General features: G+C 43.0%; 2 protein-coding genes across 4 annotated transcripts; both read right to left on the minus strand.

The window, feature by feature from the left end:
* Positions 1 to 693: 693 nt before the first annotated feature.
* fam53c (family with sequence similarity 53 member C) lies at positions 694 to 10391 on the minus strand. 2 transcript variants are annotated; one of them, XM_067492655.1, is made up of 5 exons: positions 10075 to 10391; positions 7145 to 7524; positions 4869 to 4926; positions 3650 to 4653; positions 694 to 2684 (listed from the first exon to the last, which is right to left on the minus strand). In XM_067492655.1, exons 3-5 carry the CDS (start codon positions 4873 to 4875, stop codon positions 2388 to 2390), a joined length of 1308 nt encoding a protein of 435 aa, XP_067348756.1. In that variant the 5' UTR covers positions 4876 to 4926; positions 7145 to 7524; positions 10075 to 10391; the 3' UTR covers positions 694 to 2387. The 2 variants fall into 2 exon arrangements, with proteins under 2 accessions (XP_067348756.1, XP_067348757.1); XM_067492656.1 differs by lacking the exon at positions 10075 to 10391 and adding an exon at positions 9026 to 10068.
* Positions 10392 to 12607: 2216 nt separating this feature from the next.
* slbp2 (stem-loop binding protein 2) lies at positions 12608 to 21540 on the minus strand. 2 transcript variants are annotated; one of them, XM_067492669.1, is made up of 9 exons: positions 21432 to 21540; positions 18750 to 18911; positions 18063 to 18143; positions 16622 to 16699; positions 15864 to 16007; positions 14979 to 15149; positions 14088 to 14250; positions 13822 to 13942; positions 12608 to 13508 (listed from the first exon to the last, which is right to left on the minus strand). In XM_067492669.1, exons 1-9 carry the CDS (start codon positions 21491 to 21493, stop codon positions 13444 to 13446), a joined length of 1047 nt encoding a protein of 348 aa, XP_067348770.1. In that variant the 5' UTR covers positions 21494 to 21540; the 3' UTR covers positions 12608 to 13443. The 2 variants fall into 2 exon arrangements, with proteins under 2 accessions (XP_067348770.1, XP_067348771.1); XM_067492670.1 differs by lacking the exon at positions 18063 to 18143.
* Positions 21541 to 22164: the final 624 nt, after the last annotated feature.

Consider the following 22164-nt stretch of genomic DNA (forward strand, 5'->3'; position numbering starts at 1 on the left):
GTGTCAATCACAAAGTGACAAAGACATATTTTTGACAAAACTAACATGAAACCCCCAAAACATTGACTGTGATGGATCATCTCACTGCAGGTTAGTTTTCACAGAAAAAAAATAGTCACTGGAAACAAAAGATATGAATGAGCAGGAATGTGAAGAATGACTACTATATGTGAATATGTAAAACAAGCCATGTGGTCCTTCATGCGCCAGCGTTACCAGTGGGTTTCGAGTGGAAACTGAAGGAAAAACAGAATGACATCACGAAACCTGCAGCTGTTTTCGCTCAACTTTACCAACACAACATTCACACGTGGTTGTTCTGAGCATCTCCATGCACCCAAAACCAAACCTGTCAGTCATCCTAAGACAGCACAGGATGTGTTCATCATCTTGTTGACTTTGATCCATTTTGCCAGTTTGTGCACTTGTGTTTAAACATTTAAAAACACTGAATGCTTTTGTTCAATGAAAGCTGAAAACTCAGTGATTATATTTAAATCGTTATACAGTCACTTGAACTTACTGCTTCAGCAATAGTAAGTTAAATTAGACCATATTTACCCCCAAATTGGTTGTGACTGACTTAGTACTGATCCACTGGATTTCTGGGAGGTCAGGGCTTTGATTCTAGACATTCTCTGATTGGAGCTCTTAACGACCTCATCCCATTGTCACCTCCTGTTCTGCAATAAATTAATGGCACCGACTAGAGAAATAGCTCCACCAGCTGTTTGCACAGTGGTAGCAAATGTAAATGTTCAATAATTCATATTTAATGTAGTTGATATTCTGGTAATTAGGTTAAAATAGTGAAATAGTGTGAAATAACTAATAAAGACAGTGTCTGCTCAGCTTTAAAATGTCAGTGTGGATAAACGGTTTCCACAGTGACATTTGTTGTAACTGTAGGGTTCATGTCAGTACACGTATACACACACACACAAAGTAGTTTTAGTGTTGACAGGTGTGTGTGACAGGAATGTGTGAACACTCAGGTGAACAACAGCATCAGTGGCTACCTGCCCTCAGTGAAGCCTGATGCGACGACGCCACAACGCACAAGCAAACCCAAACACATCACCACGCAAAGGTCACATGACTCTGACCTCTCAAGTGTTTACATCAGTGTGTGTGTTGCTGTTTGTTGTTGTTGATGCGACCCCACACTCTAAACTGTTTGCTGTTAAGGATAAAGTTTTGCCCATAAAAGTGATTCTGGACAGAGCCAACCCCAGTGTAATAAATATGATACTTCAGTATTACCATGTTAGGAAACATAAAACTATGTTTTTTTTACTCGAACCATATCTGTCTGTGCCTCTTAACATTTCTGCTCAGTAAATCAGGACACTGACTTGTTTACCAAATTAGTACATCCAAAGTGGTTAAAACTACCTCTTTTTTGCTCTTTTTATTGATGAACAATTAAATACATTTAGTCATGATTACGTTACGTGTATATTGAGACTGAATCAGTATTTGTAATACCTCCACATTTTATCCGGATTAATTTGGATTAATCTACTGCGGTAATTTCACCAGCTCTATATTTTATGTGTTAAACTGTTGTCATTAATCAGAAAAAGGAAGCTGTTAATTCCCCCAGCACTATTATTGATACCATCTTGAAACCATGACACTGATTGAGGAAATACACCAAATCTTAGGATTCTTCTGATTCTCAGTAGTTTCCAACCTTGGGCGAACTGAACTTTAAACCCTTACTGAAGATTAAACTGGTGTCTGGTGCCTTACTTTGTGTGTTGGTGTGTAACTTGCGTGGTGATGGGGTTTCAGTTTGCTGCTGCAGAGCGGCGACTGCCTCATCAGACTGTAGTGTGTTAGGGAGACTCAGCAGCCGCATGTTGGAAGACACCTGGAAGCAAAGGGACACCTGGAAACCTGAGTCCAGGCACAGAAGTGGGAAAAGTGAAAGCATCTGGGCTCCAAATACCAGTTGAGGTTTTAATGGGGAATGCGGAAATTGAGGGAGCATGTTTTAGAGGCAAGTGAAGCTCAGATGCAGGGGTGCTCTCCCCTGTTTAATACTCTAGAGGACAAACTGTGCTGGTTAAGACTCAGAGTGTCGAGGTCTCCTCTTGTCATGGCCGAGCAGTTACCCTCTGAGATCCTCCCTTTAAAAACCAGGAGGATTCCAGGTGAAGCCACAGCGCTGAGTCTCCAACGGTGGTAGTCAGATCATCACTGTCGTCGTCAATCAGCTCTGTTTACCCCAGCTCATCCCATGAGAGAAGGTGTTGTTCCTGAGAGCCTTGCTGATTGGTGGCAAGGAGGCGGGAGTGTTGTGGTCCAGGTAGAGGGGAAGGTTTCAGATCAATTCAAATTTAGAAACTGAAACAGAGAACAGCCTTCCATTTACAAATATGTCAGTTTTCTTCTATTAAGTTCAAGTCGAGTTCTGTACAGTCCCTCTCAAACACTGCCTGCTGCGCTGCCTCGCGCTCATCAGCTTCCTCCTCCCTGTCGTCATCATCGTCATCGGCCTCGCGACACTCTTCGTCGCTCTCACTGAGTGGTCCAATGCTGGACCGGCCCAGGCACTCGGCTGGCGAGCAGGAACCGCGGAAGTCGCCCATGAAGGACTCCATGCCCATGCACACGTCACCGCCACAGGCCAGCCTGCCTCCGCCACGCTCCAGACACTGCGGGTCAATGCTGCGGGTCTGTGGGGGGGTCGACAGAAAGAGGGCCAGATCAGTTAGGATGTCTACTTTCTTTATAGTAAATCCTAGTGGATCAAAAGTTTACAGCATCTTTAAACAGCCTGAAAGCTTCCAGAAATGAAGGTCGAAACCTAAAAAGCTTCAGATTGGCTAATTGTTTTTATGGGGAGTTGCAAAAGGTCAGACATCATTAATAGTTGTGACTTCTAGAGGAAGAAGAACAACATCGACTGCAAAGCACGAGCATGGCAAAAAGGACTGGTGCACTACATGAGATAGATGACATCCTGAATTAATGTCTCAGCCAGGAAGCTAAAGCCTGGACACAAATATCTCGGCAGGACAATGACCTAACAGTGAAAAAAGAAAATAAAATTTTGTGAGTGAGTGAGTGAGTGAGTGAGTGAGTGAGAGAGATCTATATATATATATATATATATATATAAAAAATGTGTGTGGAAGCTTGTAGAAAGCTACACGTTACCCAATTCAAAGGCAATGCCACAAAATACTGCAAGTGTACTTTTTACCCTTTAAAAATCTGATGAAATAAATTAAAGACGTTATCATTGCTAAAGGTTAACCTGATTTTAAACACTTTATGAGCAGACATGTTGTTAGACCATAATGATACATCAGCTTTTATTAGTTCATCACATTTTTATTAATTATTAAAATCACTGGATGCAGTTACATTTTCTATTTATTTATTAATTTTTTTTAAGGTGTGTGTGTTTCAGGGTATTCTTTGAAGATGATGCAGTCTTTCTATTAAAATAACTAAAATAAAAGATTTGAAAAGACCTGTTCACTTACTTCTGTTCTCTTGTTTGTTTTTATTTGATCTTTCCTACATTTTTGTTAGTTTTGAACGTTGTAATTTTATCTCCGTGTAAAAGAATTCTGATCAACCTTTGTTTAATTAAATAAATAAATAAATAAAAACCAAGAATAATCTGCTGTACCTGCGTCATCTTGGTGAAGTCGAGGATGGGTCGGGCGCAGGGTCTATCAGGGTCCCGGCGTCTCTTCAGGCCTGGTTTGAGCAGCAGCAGGTCGCAGGGCTGTGAGTGGCAGCGCGGAAGCTGCGGAGGGAGGCTGCGTCTCAGAGATGACGGCGTGCTGCAGGCTGAGGAGGGCGAAGCAGGCACTGGGCCCCCTGTGGTCACTCCAGATGCCGCAGAGCAGCCCAGTGGAGGTGCTGCCGCTTTGTTCGGGACGGGAGGCGGCGGCAGGAAGGTGGAGGCAGCTGAGTCTCTGATAAGCACGGGGGAGAGGGAAAAACGCCTCTGAGGAGGAGGGGGTGGGTGGAGGGGGGAGGGCGAGGAAGAGCACGATGATGGTGAGGGGAAGAAGCAGCAGCAGGCACCTCCACCTGCCGCTGCTTCACTGGGGTCCCAGGGAAAGCTCCAGGGCAGGGGGGAGTCCGGAGACAGCGCCAGGCTGAAGAAGGTGGGGCTGGACGAGGAGTGCAGTGACGAGTTTAGGGAGGAGCTAGGAGCACGGAGGGGACAGGCTCCTACGCCACCCGCTCCTATACCCCCTCCTCCTACCCCTGCCGCCCCACCTGTGACCCCACCCCCAACTCCTCCATGACACTGCTGGCGACTGACGGGAGTCCAGACCCGGGAGGCACTGGGCCGCCAGGTGTAGCGGCAGCGCGACAGGTCCTCGGGAACCGACAGAGAGCGGCAGTGCCGTTTGGGGGGCGGGGGAGGAGGGGGAGGGAGTCCGGGGCCGGGAGGGGCCGCCGCCGCTCCGGGGAGCGACAGCTCGGACGCTGAGGTGCTGGGCGCCAGGGGCCGGTGCTGCTGAGATTGAGAGGGTGTGCCATCCAGGGGGTCGCCCCCCTCCTGCAGATGAGCATCTGGGGGGACCAGGGGCACAGGGCCAGGGGGGAAACTAGAGCTCAGTAACCCTCCCTGCAGACTAGACTTGGAGGGAGGGCAGAGCTGCCAGTAGCTGCTCTCTGAGGGGAAACACACGGTGCAGGGATGTTACTGTGGACGTTTTGTTTCCAGGTTTTTGTTTTTGGCTGTAGTGACATCCATCCATCAAATCCATTCTAAACACCTTAACATCCCTCATTAATAAATATTTTCTCTTTTGAAAGCAAGATTTTGGAAATTAAATACTAAATCTTACTATACTCAATTTACAATTTACAAAATGTAATTCTCTCACCAGGCATCAAGCCATCTGGGGGCCAGCACTCTGCGAGGGTTTTTGGGTCCAGCAGGGACTAAAAGACAAGAGACACACACTTTCTGTTTACTTTACTACAAATACATATTATATTTAGTCATTTGACACTTTTATGAAATGCAACTCACAAAAGAGATACAAAGCAAGTACGCAAAAAATTATATACAACTCTGGTTGATAGACTTTAAAGCAGTGATGTAAGAAGAAATGTTTGAGATGTAAAGTGAAAAATAAGACATCACTCATCACTGTGGAGCCATTCTCCACTTGGAGCAACAGTCAGTATTGACCAGCAGCTATGAGCAGCGACAGTCCAGCTCCATTTACTCATTAGCTTAGGTCTCCTCACTAACTACAGGAGGCTCCTTACATGTCTGATTATAAAGATTTGAAAAGTTTTCACTCCACGACTGACAGCGACAGGCAGGTGTTCACAGACAGGTCTGAAGTCAGTGTGTTGGTTTGGGAGAAACCTTGACCTCAGTGAACTTTATTAACCTTTGTTTCCTAAGATGACTCTGTGTCTCAGATACAGCCTGTGGTTCCTGTCTGTGCTCCAAGGGTTGAGTCTGGGGGTCTGTCAAAGTCGCCCACAGGGCACAAAATTTTGGGTTGATCATTTTGCTGTAGCAGCTCCTCACAATTCACATCGACTAATACTTCATTATTTAAATATGCATTAGCAATTTGAACTGTACGCTTTTAGTTTGCCAAAAATCGGTATGATTAAATAAACACATACATAAATAAATGGATACTGTACATAAACCCAGAGTATACACAGGTTGGGTGGTTTCTCACAAATTCAGTTTTAGTGTTAATTAAGGTTTGATTAGACCTGAATGTCTTGATCATAATGTTTCAAGTGCATCTCATGAACTGTGAACACTTTTCTGACAGGACTTTGCTTTAATGTTTTCTCCTTGGCTTTTTGCTGCCTTGCACCTCACTTGTAAGTCGCTTTGGATAAAAGCGTCTGACAAATGACTAAATGTGAATGATTTACATATTGCAGCAAAGATATTGCTCAGTGTATTGCTTTTTAATTTTGCTTCCAGTAAGACGGTTAAATAATCTCCCAACTACTAATATGAAGTGAGGACTTCTGTTTGAAGTTCACATCCTTCAGTATTTCGGTTTTATTTGAGTATAAGAAGTTCAATCAGTACTTGTAATTTCACCAGTGCCTTTTTACACAAGTACCTGTACTTGTATGTACTTCTACCTCTGCCCGTGTTACAACCATAGAGGCAGTGAGAGCTACAAACTTGCATCTGTTTGTCCAGATACAGACAATCAATAACTGCAGATAGCTCATTGTACAATCAATAAATGTACCATATAGGTGCTTAAAAAAAAAAAGATACTGAAAGACTGCATCATATGCACAGCTTTAATTTGATTTCTGACTAGAAATTGTTCAGAATCGGAAATATTTTTATTTCTGTTACATGCTAAACTCAAACCTTCTGATTTCTTTCCAGGTTTCCACAAACACATCAAGTTTCTGTATCTAAAATAGGAGCGACTGCTAAATGATCAACAAGCCCTTTAAATTCCTCTGAAATCCAGCTTCATTTTTGGTACTTTTCCCCAAAAAGCTTTTACTCCATCTTTACTCCTGTAAACCTGCGACTGCACAATAAACAAGCAAAATTATTTTTACAGTACCTGTTAAAATAAATAAAATCTTTCATGATAATCACTGATTTTATCAAATATTTCTTTCAGATATTATGAGAAAATCTAGGAAATTAAGCTTCGATTAATTTTGTTTCTAAAGATGGATAATTTTTGTGCACAGTGAAATAACAGCTACAGAACTAAGGTTACATTTACAATGATGTTTTAGTCAGATGTGATGTACCACCCTGTAACCACCCAAATCTTTGTAATTACAGATTGAGGGGATTTTATCATTAAAGGTTTTATAATATCATTTAAACATGCAGATAATCCCGAAAAACATCTCTACACAAGTGCAGAAACCAAAACTGAAGAACGGATCTGTAGGCCCTCAGGGGCCACTCCATTAAACACAGACATCATTCTGAAGTGGAAATCACTGCATGGGCTCAGGAAGACCTCAGAAAACCTCTGCCAGTGATCATGGTTTGTCTCTGCATCTGCAATTGAAGTTAAAACGCTAGAGGAATTGTGCCTCTGGTTCTTACTCCTCCTCTCAGCATGGTTCAGCCTAACCCGAGGAGTAAAGACTGGACAGTTGTGAGGCCCCAGGTGAACGTAAGACTCACCAGGTAGACGTCCCCTGGCTGAGACGGGTCGCCTTCCAGAGTCTACTTCCTCAGGCTCTCCACCAGTAGCATGACCACAGCATGGTGGCAGGGGATGGGGTGTCCGAGGGGTGACACGGGGGACGGAGGTGGGGAGAAAATGGGGAAAGGAGGGGGAGACAATGGGGAGGAGAGGGTAGGAGGAGGAGGGAGGGGAAAGTGGGGAAAGCCACACCCGTCTGTCTGTCCGTCCGTTTGGTCTGTTGCAGGAAGATGGGAGATAGGGGATGGAGGAGGGCTGAGGGTGAGACTCCTCTGCCTCCTTACCACCTCAGGGCAAACGTAGCCCCGCCCAGTCTCACAAGAACATTGTCAGGCAAGTGTTGCTTTCAGCAACGCACCTGGAGAGAGGTAGACACAGGTGAGCCTCACTTGATCACATCGATTTTACTGTTTTCCACTGTCATTCTAAACTTTAAAGACTAAAAATCAAAGAAGTGCAAATACAAACAAAATGACCACAAACATACGTAAAACCAATGCAAAGTGGACACACAATAAATACACACTCAGTTAAAGTACAAAAGAATACAAATGGGAATAAAGACTGAAAATAAAACAAAAAGGGAAGTAAAATGACCACAGGGAGACGCGAAAATCTAATACGAAAACTATTAGTAGTTAAAAAAAAATAAAGGAAAGATATTGCAGAGACACAAAAAGAGAGGAATGTAAAATGATAATGAGACACAAAACAACTACTAAGGGATTTAAACCAGGAGTGAAGAGTCAAAAACTAGTAGAGACCAAAAGATTTACAAAGAGACAAAAAACACACAGAGACATGCAAACAAGTATTAGAAGTGTCATGTATACAAAGACCAAAACAGGTAAAAAGAGACACAAAGATAAGTAAAAAAAAAACATAACCTCCCCCAAAATCTACAAACCTTAAAAAGATGCCCCCCCCCCAATAAATAAATAAATAAATAAATAAAAAGAACAGAAATGTAAAACCAAAGGACATGCATGCAAATCCACCACAAAGGGAGACAAAACAAGTGTAAAGTCACACAAAACAAGTACGAAGGGACGCAGAATACGTACTACAGGGACAGAAATTACTGTTAAGGAAGGCAAAACAATCAAAGAGATGCAAAATCAGCACAGAGACACGCAGTGCAAAGACATGCCAAAGGGTACAGCGATCCAAATCGATACGAGCACAGAGCAGAAAGGGATACAAAATGAATGCTAAAGGACAGGAGCACTGCCATTTGGAGTCAGCTGGGAAATTCTGTGGATGTGGGGTCACGTGGAAAATTGCCGTAGCATAGTTTTGCCTTTGAAATATCTCGTATGATTAAATGATTTAAAGATTATTTTCATGACTAATGAATGATGTTTTATCTGTGGCCTGCTGTCATGTATAAGAAGAGCTTGAAATAACCACAAGGCAAATGGTGAAAACAAAAACTGTTTGGTATTAACGCTTAAAAAAGAAAAAGGACACACACATATTTATTCTGTGTGTGTGTGTGACCAACAGTAAAAATAAAAGAAAATAATATTAATCAGTTTAGTGTTGTGAAGGGAGCAAGTATTACAGGGCTGTTGCATTAATTTTGTTATAGCAAGAACTACAGCTGCCAAATAACAATATCTTTTATTGTCAATAAATAAACCCCATATTTTCACCACCTAACAGAATAGTGAACAAACCAACATCACAAGATCCTGGAGACTAATGTGATGTTTTTAAAGGTCTTTTTTTTGTCCTACCAACAGTCCCAAACCCAAAACATTAACAGTAATGTAGGACCAAGATAAACAATAATTTCTCACATTTACCTTGTACCACAAAAGGTACAAGCACCTTAAAGCTGTACTTAAGTACAGTACCTGTGTAGTCAGTTACTTCCCACCTGTGCAAACACAGGAGACTAGACTTCAGGGATAAACCCCCCTCATGTTGATGTTGTCTAGTGTAAATGAGGACCCAGTGGAACACGTGGTTCGTTGTGGTTAAATAATGGCCCTCAGTGTTCGCAGATGACAGTCTGTCTCCCGGCAGCGGAGGCCTCTGTGCAGCCCGGGCCGCATATCCGATCCCGGACCCACTGAGGCCGCTGCGCATCTTCAGCTGCTGCTAGCTTCTGGCTAACACATCCCATTGTTTCCAATGGGAGATGCTAACACGCTTACATAGCGGTTTCCCCATTTGAATGCAGAGCAAATGCGGCGATGTCATTATGACATGTTGACATAAATTCCGTGTAGAAAAATCAATTAATTCACACTGTGAATTAATAATAAGTGAGCCGGTTAAGTCGCCGAGCTGACTAGCGTTGTCACACAGCTCACCAGAACAGTTCGGTTAGCCCGCTATAAATAATATGTCATTTCGTTATTCCGTTCAAGGTCGGCACAGTAAAATCTGACATTTTGCTCTTTAAAACAGAAAAGCTGGCTGAATATTGCTCTGCATTCTCCACAGCCTCACAGACTCTGGGAACTGGGTCTAGTCTCCTCCGCGGGGCTGTGAGGCTAACGGGGAGCTACACCGGCCGCCTGGCTGCATCTCGGGGCAGCAGCATCGAGCTAACGGCGGCTAACTGACCTGCTAGCTGCGTAAGCCGAGAACAAACCAGCCGATATCAAAGGGCATATTCTCGGCTACAGTCACTCCTCCACACGTTTTCTGAAAGAAGTGATGTCTGATTAAACCTGAATGTCACGCAGCCTAATTCACGGCCAGAACCAGCGCTGGGGGCTGATAATATTAGCGGTGGTGTGGGTAACGTCTGGCCGGCCTGTGAGCTCTGTGAGCAGCGTGTGAGGACGAAAACACGGCGGGATGCTGCGGCTGGATCAGCCCGGACTACCGAGCTGCTACAGCTGACATGCAACCAGCAAACAACCGCTCACTCCAAGCCGGGTGACACGCTTACCTAGTCCGGTAGCTCCTCCAGGTGAAGCGGCTCCAGTGGGTGCAGCGGGTTGCAGACAGCGGCGGTGCTCGGTGTATTGACCCAGTATTATTAAAGAGCACCGCTCCGCCTGTCACCGCCAAACCCACCACAATGCATTAAAATGTGGGTTCAACCGCACCGAGTGGGGGCTGCATGCTCCGGCCAAAACTGAAACACGGGCTGTAATCAGCGTCCAGTGTCTCCTAATTATTTAAACCCAATAATAATAAAGAAAATGCGTGCACACGCCCGTGAGCGGGAGGCGTTCATAAATAACATTTACGGTGCCAAGCGGGAGGAGGGGGAGGAGGAGGAGGGGCGCTGCTCCACCTCATCTCAGCTCCAACACCTGCCTTTTATTTCTACTTTATATCATTTTTACCACAAACCCAGTCCAGCTAACAGCAGGTTATTAAAATAGAAATATAAGAAAAAGGACCGCGGATTCGCAAAGCTAGGAATAATGAGTGACACGCTGAAGGATGATGGGAGTTGTAGTTTAAAGGCTGATCTCAGCAGCTTGTTTACAGCAGCGGGTCTGCGGTCGGATCCGTCTTTTCTGCTGGAGGAGAAGCAGCGTGGACAAACACCGATCAGCCTAATGCTGCAGCAGGACACGTGTGGACGGAGGCAACACATCCATCCTCTACAGACCCCCCCCCCCCCAACCGAAAATGTTTTGTTATATTATTTTATATGCAATAAACATTATTGAAACATTACCATCTGGGGTCTAAAGCCTAAATTAAATATCCTACTGGGCAAACGAGTCAGGTGGAGCTTGGATGTGTTTTAAGCGTTTTACCCACTTGTGTGAAAGTGTTCACATGTGGACCAAGGTCCCCATAAGTCAGCAGACTCAACCAGGAAGATTATTATATGTGTGTATTTATTATTTTTATTATCGTCGTTGTTTCTAATGGAAATTAGTTTGCATTGCATTGTGCAATATAAATAAAGTTGAATTGAATGTTTTTATATTATGTCTCCAGGTGTCTACAGCCTGTCTCTGGTTGGTCCGTCCAGTAACTTTCCACGGTTCTATCAAACCAACTTCCCCTGCATCCGACAGGTTTATTCGTCACTTTTAAGATTATTAAATGAGGATCTAACGAACTAATAAACACTGATGTCATTCTGGATGAATTAGCTACACTTTTATCTCGTCTTCTTCTTCTTTTCCTTTGGGCTGTTCCCTTTCATGGGTCTCCACAGCGAATCATGTGCCTCCATCTAACTCTGTCCTCTGCATCCTCTTCACTCACACCAACTAACTTCATGTCCTCCCTCACTACATCCATAAATCTCCTCTTTGGTCTTCCTATAGACCCCCTGCCTGGCAGCTCCAACCTCAGCATCCTTCTACAGATATATTCAGTTTCTCCTCTGAACATGTCCAAACCACCTCAATCTGGCCTCTGACTTTATCTCCAAAACATCTAACATTATCTGTCCCTCTGATGTCCTCATTCCTGATCCTGAACTTCAACATCTCAAGCTCTGCTACCTCCAGCTCTGCCTCCTGTCTTTTCTTCAGTGCCACTGTCTCTAAGCCGAACAACATCTCTGGTCTCACCACCGTCTTGAACATCTTTCCTTTCATTCTTGCTGATACTCTTATCACACAACACACCTGACATTTTTCTCCAGCTGTTCCAACCTGCCTGCACTCACCTCTTCACCTCTTTTCCACACTCACCGTTGCTCTGAACCATTGACCCTAAGTACTTAAAGTCCTGCACCTTCTTCACCTCTGCTCCCTGTAACCTCACCGTTCCACTTGGGTCCCGCTCATTGACAAACATGTATTCTGTCTTGCTGCGGCTAAGCTTCATTCCTCTGTTTTCCAGAGCAGACCTCCACCTCTCTAGATTTTCCTCCACCTGCTCCTTTACTTCTCCATCAGCATCCTCAAAGCAAATACTGCATCTGTTGGACTCTTTCTAGGCATGAAACCATATTGCTGCTTACAAATATTCACCTCTGCCCTTAGCCGAGCTTCCACTACTCTTTCCCACAACTTCATCGTTTGGCTCATCAGCTTTATTCCTCTGTAGTTGCCACAGCTCTGCACCCTTGTTCTTAAAAATGGGAAACCAGTACAGTTCTCCTCCATTCCTCAGCATCCTCTCTCTCCAAGATCTTGTTAATCTAGTCAGGGCAGATTAGTGAATAAAAATATAGTGAATAAAATATTTCACAGTAAATTTAAATTACTCTGGGTTAGTCACATTTGTGAAGTGGTTGAATGTACATGAATTAAACTAAAAAGACCATAACATTTTAATTTCTGCAGAAATTGTATTTATGGAGGCACATGTGGAACAAATCTGGAATAGAATTGTAGTCATGTTAACAGAATCATGTTCAATAGTCTTCAAAAAACATTCTACCAGTAACTCAGAAATCAGCATTTCTGTAGTTCCCTGAATGCATTTCAATTTAATCAATAAAGTGACATTTGATTAGTAGAGAATTGTATGTGTGTAATCCTGACGACGACACCAGTGTGTGAATTTATTAACTTTATTTACATCTTTATTAGTTAGATCTTTCAGTTCTGCTCTTGATTATCAAGCAGCACACAAAAGGACAAATTGAGAAACACAAAAAAGTAAAAGAAAACTTGCAAACAAAGTTACAGCCTTTTTCGCTCCACTAGTGAAGGTTGTTTTTTAGAAAAAACACGGCTGTACAGGTGGAGGAAGAGGTGGAGCCTGATCCAGACAGCAGAGCATGAAGGTGAACAACAGACAATAGCCCACAGAGAGGCGAAAAAGTGACAACTAAATGGGATTAATACACAAAATAAGTGACTTCAAGTACCAATAATTAGCAGCTTTTTGGTGCAGGACTTAAAACTAAACACGATGCAGGTGAGAAGTGCTTCATTTGATGTGGTTGAACATAAACATTTAACGTGCAAATTATAGTAACATGCCCAGGTCAGAGTCTTCAGCTGTCCGACCCGAGGACACGTTCGAGAGCAGCCAGGAAATCGCAACACTTTCAGGGCTGAGTGAGAGGAAGAAGAGGGTACTTCCTGGTACACCCAGGTGTCCCCAGGTGGCAGCGCCTGCTCACACCTCCGAGAAGAGCTCGTGGAGGGGTGGACGTAACTCTGATCAAGAGCTAATCACATCCCTGCTGTCATTACAGTAAATCTTCAAACATCTTAAAAAGACAAACATTCTAGATGCTAGAAACCACACACACACACACAAGTTACTCCAACACATTCAGGATCATCAGATCAGGAGGTCCAGGTAAAGGCATACTCTGTTTACCAGCTGCCCTGGGGCTGTGGAGACAGAAGACTGAACCCTGTTTGTTTCAGGTCAACGAGGATCAGTACGGATTCCACGAGAGCTGGTCAGAAAACACAGGAACCTGCTGGTCATCAGAGCCAAAATCTACAAGGAAAACAGAGCCAGAGATGAATGTCTGACGCTCAAAGTTGATATTTTAAACCCTCTGATCATAGTTTCACATGTCAGAGTGATGCCTAATTAAATAAAAGCCAAGTTTATGCCAATCTGACAGCATTTTGTTGCTTTTGGAGGAGCTCAGGTCTCTTTTGCCGGAGTCAAGTGTCACCCGTCTCCCCAGCAAATCAGACAATGTTTAGGCCAATATTTAAACTTCACGACTGGTGAGCAGTAACACTGTGCCTGCAGAATGACCCTGTGTGACCCAAGCTCATCTGTGTTACCTGTATGACCTCACCTTGGGAGTGTTCAGTCTCCAGCAGGAAGTGGAGCCAGTCGTTCATGTTGTCGTTGTCCAGCTGACTCCTGAAGGAGTAGCTCAGACCAGGAGGGGAGCGTAGAGGTCTTGACTCTGCCTCCTGCCAAAAAAGATAAGTCTGTATAAACAAGTTTTGATGTAGGCTGCAGTTCTTTTCTACGTGCTTACAAAGTTTCCACATTTTATATTTCTTATAGCAACTTCTGCAGTGGAGCTGGAATATAGAAAAGCTGAATGAGAGTAACCGGTGAGAGTTGGATGGTCCAGGGTCCAGGAAGCTCCAGTGAAGTCCCTACAGACGATGCAGACACAGAGGACGCTTTAGAAGCTGCTGGAGTCTCGTTTTCTCTCAGCTTCTCTCCGCTGTCCTCACACAGGTCAGACGTCATCTTTGCCAGCTGGCTCTGCCTGTATGAACCCATTAAGTCAGGAGTCTAATTATTTACACCAACCACAACATTAAGACTGGGGATATTAATGTCATGCACACACTCCACCAAAGTACTACTTCATAACTTTTACTCAAGTAGAATCACTAGACAGACTTGTACTCTAATCTACATTTTAAAGTATCTCACTAAGAAAACATTTATACCAAGACACATGTAATTAATAAAAAGTAAGGATCAAACAGATCAACAGATTCCCTTTCTGTTGCGGCAGGAAGGACGTGGTGTAAAAACTCATGCAAAATCCACTGTGGAGACCCCTGAAGGGCCAAGCTGTAAGCAGTTGGTGAGCGGGAGATTATTTTAGACAGCTCATAAAAATACGTGAGCTTTTATTAGTTCATAATTTTTATAAAACCCAGATCATATATTTTTATATTAAAAGCACCAGGAGGTATTAATGCGCTGAGTTGATGTGCCTGCACATTGCGGCCATGACACGGCCCCTTCACACCATCTGCATCAATTGGTTAAAGAGGTGACTCCTGTTCGTTCCTGCCTGGCAGTAATTTCAGTGAAAAAACAGCTGTTTAACATTTGTTGCTCCACACAGAACCACACGACTAGCTGCCAGATTGGCGGTGTAAGTACAGCACATACAAATTAAAAAAAGAAACCAGCAGAATCGTATTTCTGGCAGTTGTGACTCAGACACCAAATCACTCAACATGTGTAGTCTGCACCTACAGCTGTTCCACTGGGTCCTGAGAGTCACTGGCATCCAGCTGAATGTCAGTTGGAGGGTCCCACAGGTGCAGTGCTCGTCTCCACAGTCGTACCTGCATGTCCCAGGAGCGTCGGCTGTACTTCCTGTATTTGTTAGGAGTGGATGGGTGGAGCTTAGGGTCCCTTAGGTGTCTGAGGAGGAGAAGATCTCAAAGTTTTAAGGAGCAGCTGGATTGTTTAGTTTTCTATGATAACTGAACAATTAGATATCATAAAACCTCTAATTTCCCATCCCCAGCTGTGCATTGCCGGTCCAAGCCCGGTAGACATTGGGAGAGTTGCGTTAGGAAGGAGATCTGACATAAAAACGTTCGGCTCTGAACTCACGGAATAAGCCGAAAAGAAAAAATAAATAAAAAATTAATAACTTCTCATCTCAGGGGTCATGAACCTTTTTGAGACCGAGAGCTACTTCTTGGGTAGAGATTAATGCAAAGGGCTACCAGTTTAATACACTCTTGAAATAACAATGTTCAGTTTATTAATAACATAATTAAAGGTAATCAATTAAATTAATGATATTCATCTATGTGAAGACACAGATCATGTTGATTTCTCACAATAAAAAATGAATAGCAAACAACATAAAATTCAACTCATTGGTAAGTGGCGCTATGGGGAGCTCTCTTTACAACAGGCCCAAGGGCTACACATGTGGTCCTTGGGGGCGACCATGTTGGTGACCCCTGTCTTATCTCATGCAGCAACTGAGCTGGGCTGCCGTGGCTCAGCAGGTAAAGTGGGTCATCCAATAGTTGCAGGTCTTGTCAGTTTGATCCCAGCACATGTCAAAGCAACGGGCTGGACTTCTATGGGGGCTTGTCTGTTTTCAATGTGGGCTCTTACTTGGGGACCTGCTGCAGGTAGTTCTGGTAGCCGCTTGTGTTTTTTCCGTACTGGATCTGTTTCTGCCGACGCTTGAGAACTGCAGCGTTTGTCTCAGTGTTGACCGGGTCTGGGAGGCGGGGGTAGCAGCGCCCGAGAGGATGCCTGCAAAGAGGTCAACATACAGGTTAAAGCATGTCAAAGAAGAGCAGTTAGCAGGGTTGTTACTGAATTCTTTAATTAACTGATCGGTTCTTTTTTCAGCAGAGGTTTCACAAACATCTTACTTATGAAACAGCAAATTAAAAAAAACAACAACAAAAAACCCCCATAGGTTTAGTATAAATCAAAGATGAGGCTTAAACAATAACTTAGTTAGCAGCTTATGATGACCAAGTTTCTCAATGTAAAACAAATGTTACCCGTTTCCATTTTTATGAACCAAATGCAGAAAATTACTTGCAAGTAGAATTTGTTGCAGCATGATAAATTAGAAATTGACTCCATTGTAAAAGGCTTTCTACACTTTACTCCATTAAAAAAAAAGGCTTGTACCGGCACTGCACAGCTGGGGAGGGGAATGGGGTGTTAGGGGTTCAGTGTCTTTCCCAGAGACACTTCAGGACCTGGGTTGAACCACTGACCTTGTGGTCAATGGACAGCTGCCTTACCAACTGAGCTACATCCACCTACCCCAATGTTTTGGGGGGGCTCACCATTTATTAAAAAAAAAAAAAAAAAAAAAAAAAAAGCAGTTGCAGTCTTCAGTCCATACTGACCTCTTGTCAAAATCATCCGTCCCAACAGCCACGCTGCTTGTTGAAACTTTGAGGATGCATCGCTCCAGGATGGACGGCCTGGAAGACGAAACACAGACATCATAGAGACAACCAGGTTGAGACGATCTGAGTGAACAAACGTTTATGCATTTTGTACCATGTTTTTCAATGTGCAGCCAAATCCTCATTCAATCAAAGCATTTCATAAACTGCAATCAAATACTAAAACTTTATTTTATAAGTCTTTTTCTCTGGAGCATATTTAATTATAGGCCCCTGAAGGATTTCAGGTTGTTGCAGCTTTAAATTCCTGGGTTTGGGTCAGATTTTTTCTAAAGTTTTAAATTGCATGGTTGTGTAAAATTCAAAGGGGACTGGTTGAATTACAAATTCCCTGTGAGACAGATTACTGTTGGCATGATGTGTTAAGACAGTTCAGACACAGACAATGGCAGTGGTCTCCACTAGGGGGCAAACTTGGGCCTAATCATCACCTTTAACACCAATTACAGCCTCAAGTCTTTGAGTATGATGTTACAAGCTTGTCACACCAATTTTTGGGCAGTTTCTTCCATTCTTCTTTGCAGTACCTCTCAAGCTCCATCAGTAAGATGCAGAGCATCAGTGCACAGACATTTTCAGATCTCTGCAGAAATGCTCAATCAGGTTAAAGTCTGGTGTCTGGCTGGGACAGAGTTGCCCCATAGCCCCTCCTTTGTTATCTTAGCTGTGGGCTTAGGGTTGTTGTCCTGTTGAAAGATGAACCGTTGTCCCAGTCTGAGGTCCAGAGCTCTGGAACAGGTTGTCATCAAGCATCAAGTCAATGAATTTTGTTTCTCATGGTCTGAGATTCCTTCAGGTGCCTTTTACTGAGGAGTAGTTTTTGTCTGGCCCCTCTACCATACAGGCCTGATTGGTGGAGTGCTGCAGAGATGGTTGTTCTTCTGGAAGGTTCTCCTCTGTCCACAGAGAAAACACTGGAGCGTTGCATTCGTCGTCGCCTCCCTGACTAAGGCATCTTACCTCGATTGCTTTGTTTGGCCAGCCAGCCTGCTGTAGAAGTCCTGGTGGTTTCAAACTTCTAAAATAATGAATTTGATCTATTTTTCAATAAGGCTGTAACATAAAAGAATAGCTTGGAAGCAATAACAATGATCAAATGACTTAAATGACAATTTGTCACAAACCCACATGAGGGCTGCTGTAATAAAACAAGTAGCTCCTAATATGAACAACAGGGCACCATAGTCTACAAGTTCATTACTGTGCACATGCAATTCTCATGCATGAGTGTAGTGACCTTCATCATAGCCCAAAGCTGCAGTGGCTACTCTGACACAGCATCTTCATGTTTGTTTTCAGTTTCTGCTCAGTAAAATGATAAAGTGGTGTAAAATATTCCTCGTCTGCTGAGTGAAAAGCAAATAACTTGTGCTCGAACCTGCGAGGTTTGTGGCTGGATGCTCTGTCTCTCCCTTGCAGGCAGCTCGCAGGAGCAGGAGACGGGATGGGTGAGGCGTTACTATGCAGAGGAGAAAGACCAGAGTCAAACTCAGCTGAAAGAGCAGATCTATGCATCAACAAACTGTGTCCACTCTAAGCTAGTCTTCTTTTTAGCCTTGATCTTTCCTTCTTGATTTTTTTTTAGAATAACCTTCCAAAGGAAACTGATTCTATAGAGCAACATGAACCTTCAATTTGAGATTTTTGAATGAGGTTTGGTTCTGAGCCGAGTTCATGTGAACTTGTTCTGCTTACAGAGTAACACATACTCAAAGTAAATGAAATTAATGTGTTCACCATTAAGAAACCTCAGTTCTTCCTCCTTTACTTCGCTTACTTCTCATTATTTTCTGGAGTTCTTAGAATTTGTTTCATCAGTCCACAAAGTTTTTTGTGTTTGAGTTTCCAAATTTACTTTTACGCAAGCAGCAGGCAACCCCAAGTTTAGCTGTGTGGTGTGGTTACACTCTGATGTAACGTAGGACTGGACTTTAGTCTGTAGAAGAATTCGATTTAAACATCCAACTCAATCTCTAATCAGAAAAACCTGTAAAAGCTCATGTAATGTTCAGTGTAACACCGTGATCTTCTGCAGGTGTTCGCCGTCACCAGGTGTGTTCCTTACCTGACCAGGCTGTCATAGACGGAGCTGCAGCCAGGGAGGAGCCACGGTTCAGGGGCGGGGCATCCAGGGGATGTGGCGGCCAGGAGCGGATCGGGGAGGCCGTTCAACACGGCAGCCGACCATCCCTTCGCACAAACACAAGACCATGGGCTGAAACAGAAGCTGTAAATGCGACACAGAGGTCAGGTTGGAAGGATTCGTTAACTAAACAGATGTTTCATTATTTAAACGGGCGGCTGTAGCTCAGTTGGTAAAGGCAGTCCATGGACCACAAGGTCAGTGGTTCAATCCCAGGTCCCTGGTACATCGTAGTGTCTATGGGCAAGTCACTGAGCCCCTAACAGCCCATTCCCCTCCCATAGCTGTGCAGTCCCAGCACAATCCCAGTAGAAATTGGGGAGGGTTGCGTCAGGAAGGACATCCGGCGTAAAAACTGTGCCAAATCAACATGCGGACAATGATCCGCTGTGGCGACACTGAACTCACGGGATAAACCGAAAGGACAAAAAAAAAAACAAACACAAACAGTCGCAGGACCTCCAATGTCAAGTCTTCCACAGTGGACATGTCATGTACAGTCTGCTAACAATTTAATGAAAAACAACCAAAATACTGTAGCACAGCTCAAACAGCTGTTAATGTCAGTGCAATATAATAAGGTTAGTAAGTGGCTAAATTCCAATTTAATCATCTCAATTTTACAGTTCAGTGATTGAGTGACAGAAAACAAGACTGTCTAAAATCAACCCCCCTATTCTGTCACAACACAGATAATAAAGTATTTGTTTTGAAGTATAAAGTGTCCTAACACTGTGCTAAAGTACAAGTCAGAGTAAACATGCTTTTCACCACCACATAAAAACATGATGACATAGATGATACAGCCATAAGTTTCATTTTCAAGGATCTGTGTGGGAAATCTTGACCTTTTAAAATGTAGTAGCCACAAGTTAAAAATTATTTGGACAAAAAAAAAAAAAAAAAAAAAAAAAAAAAGAGAAAAATGAAAAATCCTTTATAGGCTGCTTGAACTTTCAATTAAATTACTGACATTATTACAAGACGATGCAAAAATGTTTTAAGAATGTAAATATAGAGTGATACTTGTAACATTTTACATTAACGTGTAAAGTTTACATTAAATTTAGATTCATACAAGCTTAAAAAAAGTCACAGGAAAACTCATCCTGTCCCACCTTTTTTTTTTTTAAGACCCATGTGGGTTTGAACATTGGGCAAACAGGTGTGTGGAAGATATAGTTAACTCTGCATACAGACAGGAAATGGAGAAAGAGGAGCTGATTCTAGGCTTCAAAAGACCCCCACGCCCCCATGTGAAGTCCAGTAACCAAACAGGATGTACAGACTCTGCAGAGTATCGTTTGCTCACACGAGGGGGGAAAAAAAAAAAAAACAACTGGTTGCCAAATTCACCCAGTGTTCGGCTACACTCCTCCCACCAATCTGCATGCAAGAAAGGTCATATACTCCCCCTCCCACCCTGGACACTCGGTCCTTGAATTACGCCACAGAAGAAAGATGGAGCAATATCAAACTCCACCAGCAAACAAAGGAACAGTTCACACACACACACACACACACACACACACACACACACACCTCCTCCACTTATCTTATATCATTTACTGTTACTTGACTAAATTTTCCTCATTAATCCTGTCACTATTAAATATTACTACGTTTACATTCGATGCCAATGTAAATTTTGCACTATGCTTAACGTCACACACACCTCCTCCGTGTTTTGACATATTTAGAACTCATGTACACCTATCAACCGGGGGCCTGTTGGCTCAGTGCTAGAGCAGTGAGTTGGGATGCAGGAGGCAGTGGGCTTGAATACCACCCCAACCAGCCACCAAGGGCCACCCTAGTGCCAGTCCACAGCCCGGATAAAATGGGAAGGGCATCCGAAGGAACAACTCATGCCAAATCAACATGCGGAACAGGTTCTGCTGTGGTGACCCCTGAAGGGACCAACCGAAAGCCGTTGATCTACAACCATCAGTGAAAATAGCTCTTTAAGCTTATTGAGTTTTTGAATTTCGATCAGTGTCCGCGTTGCTTTTCTTGTTTGAATGAGTTTCATTCTTTTCTTTATGTTGTATTCGTATTGTATTTAACAGAGATATTCAGCGTATGGTTAAACGTTAATAAAACGGATTGAGATTAGCTCACACAGTGGGTTTGGTTTGTTAGAAGCACATAAATCTGATGTTCTTTAACAACAACTAAATAATAAATTGCTTAACAATATTAAATGTTTAATAATATTAAATATTTTTTAGCATTTCTGCCATATAAGATCAAGTCACAGTAGGTGTTTGAACCTTCATGGACGCATAACCAACAGGAGCTGATGACTGATGTCTCAAGTTAATTAGTTTCACAAAATGTAAACAAGTCTAAATTGAAAATGTGGCCCTTCTCTCATCAACAGCCGAACTCTGGCAGTAAAGTCCTGCTTCCTTGTAAAAACTGTTTACTGTGGCTTTTTAAGAGGTAATAAAACAAATACTTAAAGTCAATGAAAATGAACATGAATGAACATGTGGCCTATATTTTACGTTTGTCACGTGCGGTCTTGATTTTACAGACATTCCTGAGACAGATATCCCGAGTTAATTACTGCAATTAAACTTTTTCGTGGTTGGTACCAACCTGAAGCAACGCAGCGGGCTCCGAGCTGCCGTTTCCACTCCGCTGCTCGACATTTTCTGCATTTTAACTTTAGCGCCCTCGCTTTCAAACGGACAGACGCCATTGTTCCGCTTTCTCAGCTTTTTAATGAGCCGCACCTGAGGGGGGCGGGGCTCGCTGCTCCCCACAGTCTCACCTGGGCTGCATGAACCCCGATCCATAACTTGGGCAGATCAGTAACCACGGGAAAAAAATACGCTTTGTAGTTTATTGTAGTGCTTCCAAGATTCTTCTACTTTATAAAAATTGTACTTTTGTACAAATTGTAATGCATCACTTTTACTTCACAACCAAGTAAAGTAATTTACTACTATTTACTATTTCATTTAGTGTATTGTACGTTACGCAGTACAGTTTTGGGGTAAAAACTCTACATACTATATTAAAGAGGGAATTTGTATAATTGTTTTGGCGCCACATTTATCTGACAATTAGTGGCTAAAGGGAGACTACTGAAGCTTACTACTCAAGAACTGTGTCCCATTTAAAACCAGATTTCAGAGACTGTACTGACAGTGCAGAGATATTTTTGGCAGCAGCCTATTTATATTAAAATTTTGACTCCACTACATTTCAAAGGGAAATATAGTAATTTTAACTACCTTTACAGTATCTAAGAGCTGTTCCGAGTGCAGGTAGAAATAATTAATTCAAAATATATTCTTATTGGTACATTGTAGTAATGGCTGATAAT

Source organism: Channa argus, chromosome 22 (assembly GCF_033026475.1).
Source record: "Channa argus isolate prfri chromosome 22, Channa argus male v1.0, whole genome shotgun sequence".
Taxonomy (NCBI): domain Eukaryota; kingdom Metazoa; phylum Chordata; class Actinopteri; order Anabantiformes; family Channidae; genus Channa; species Channa argus.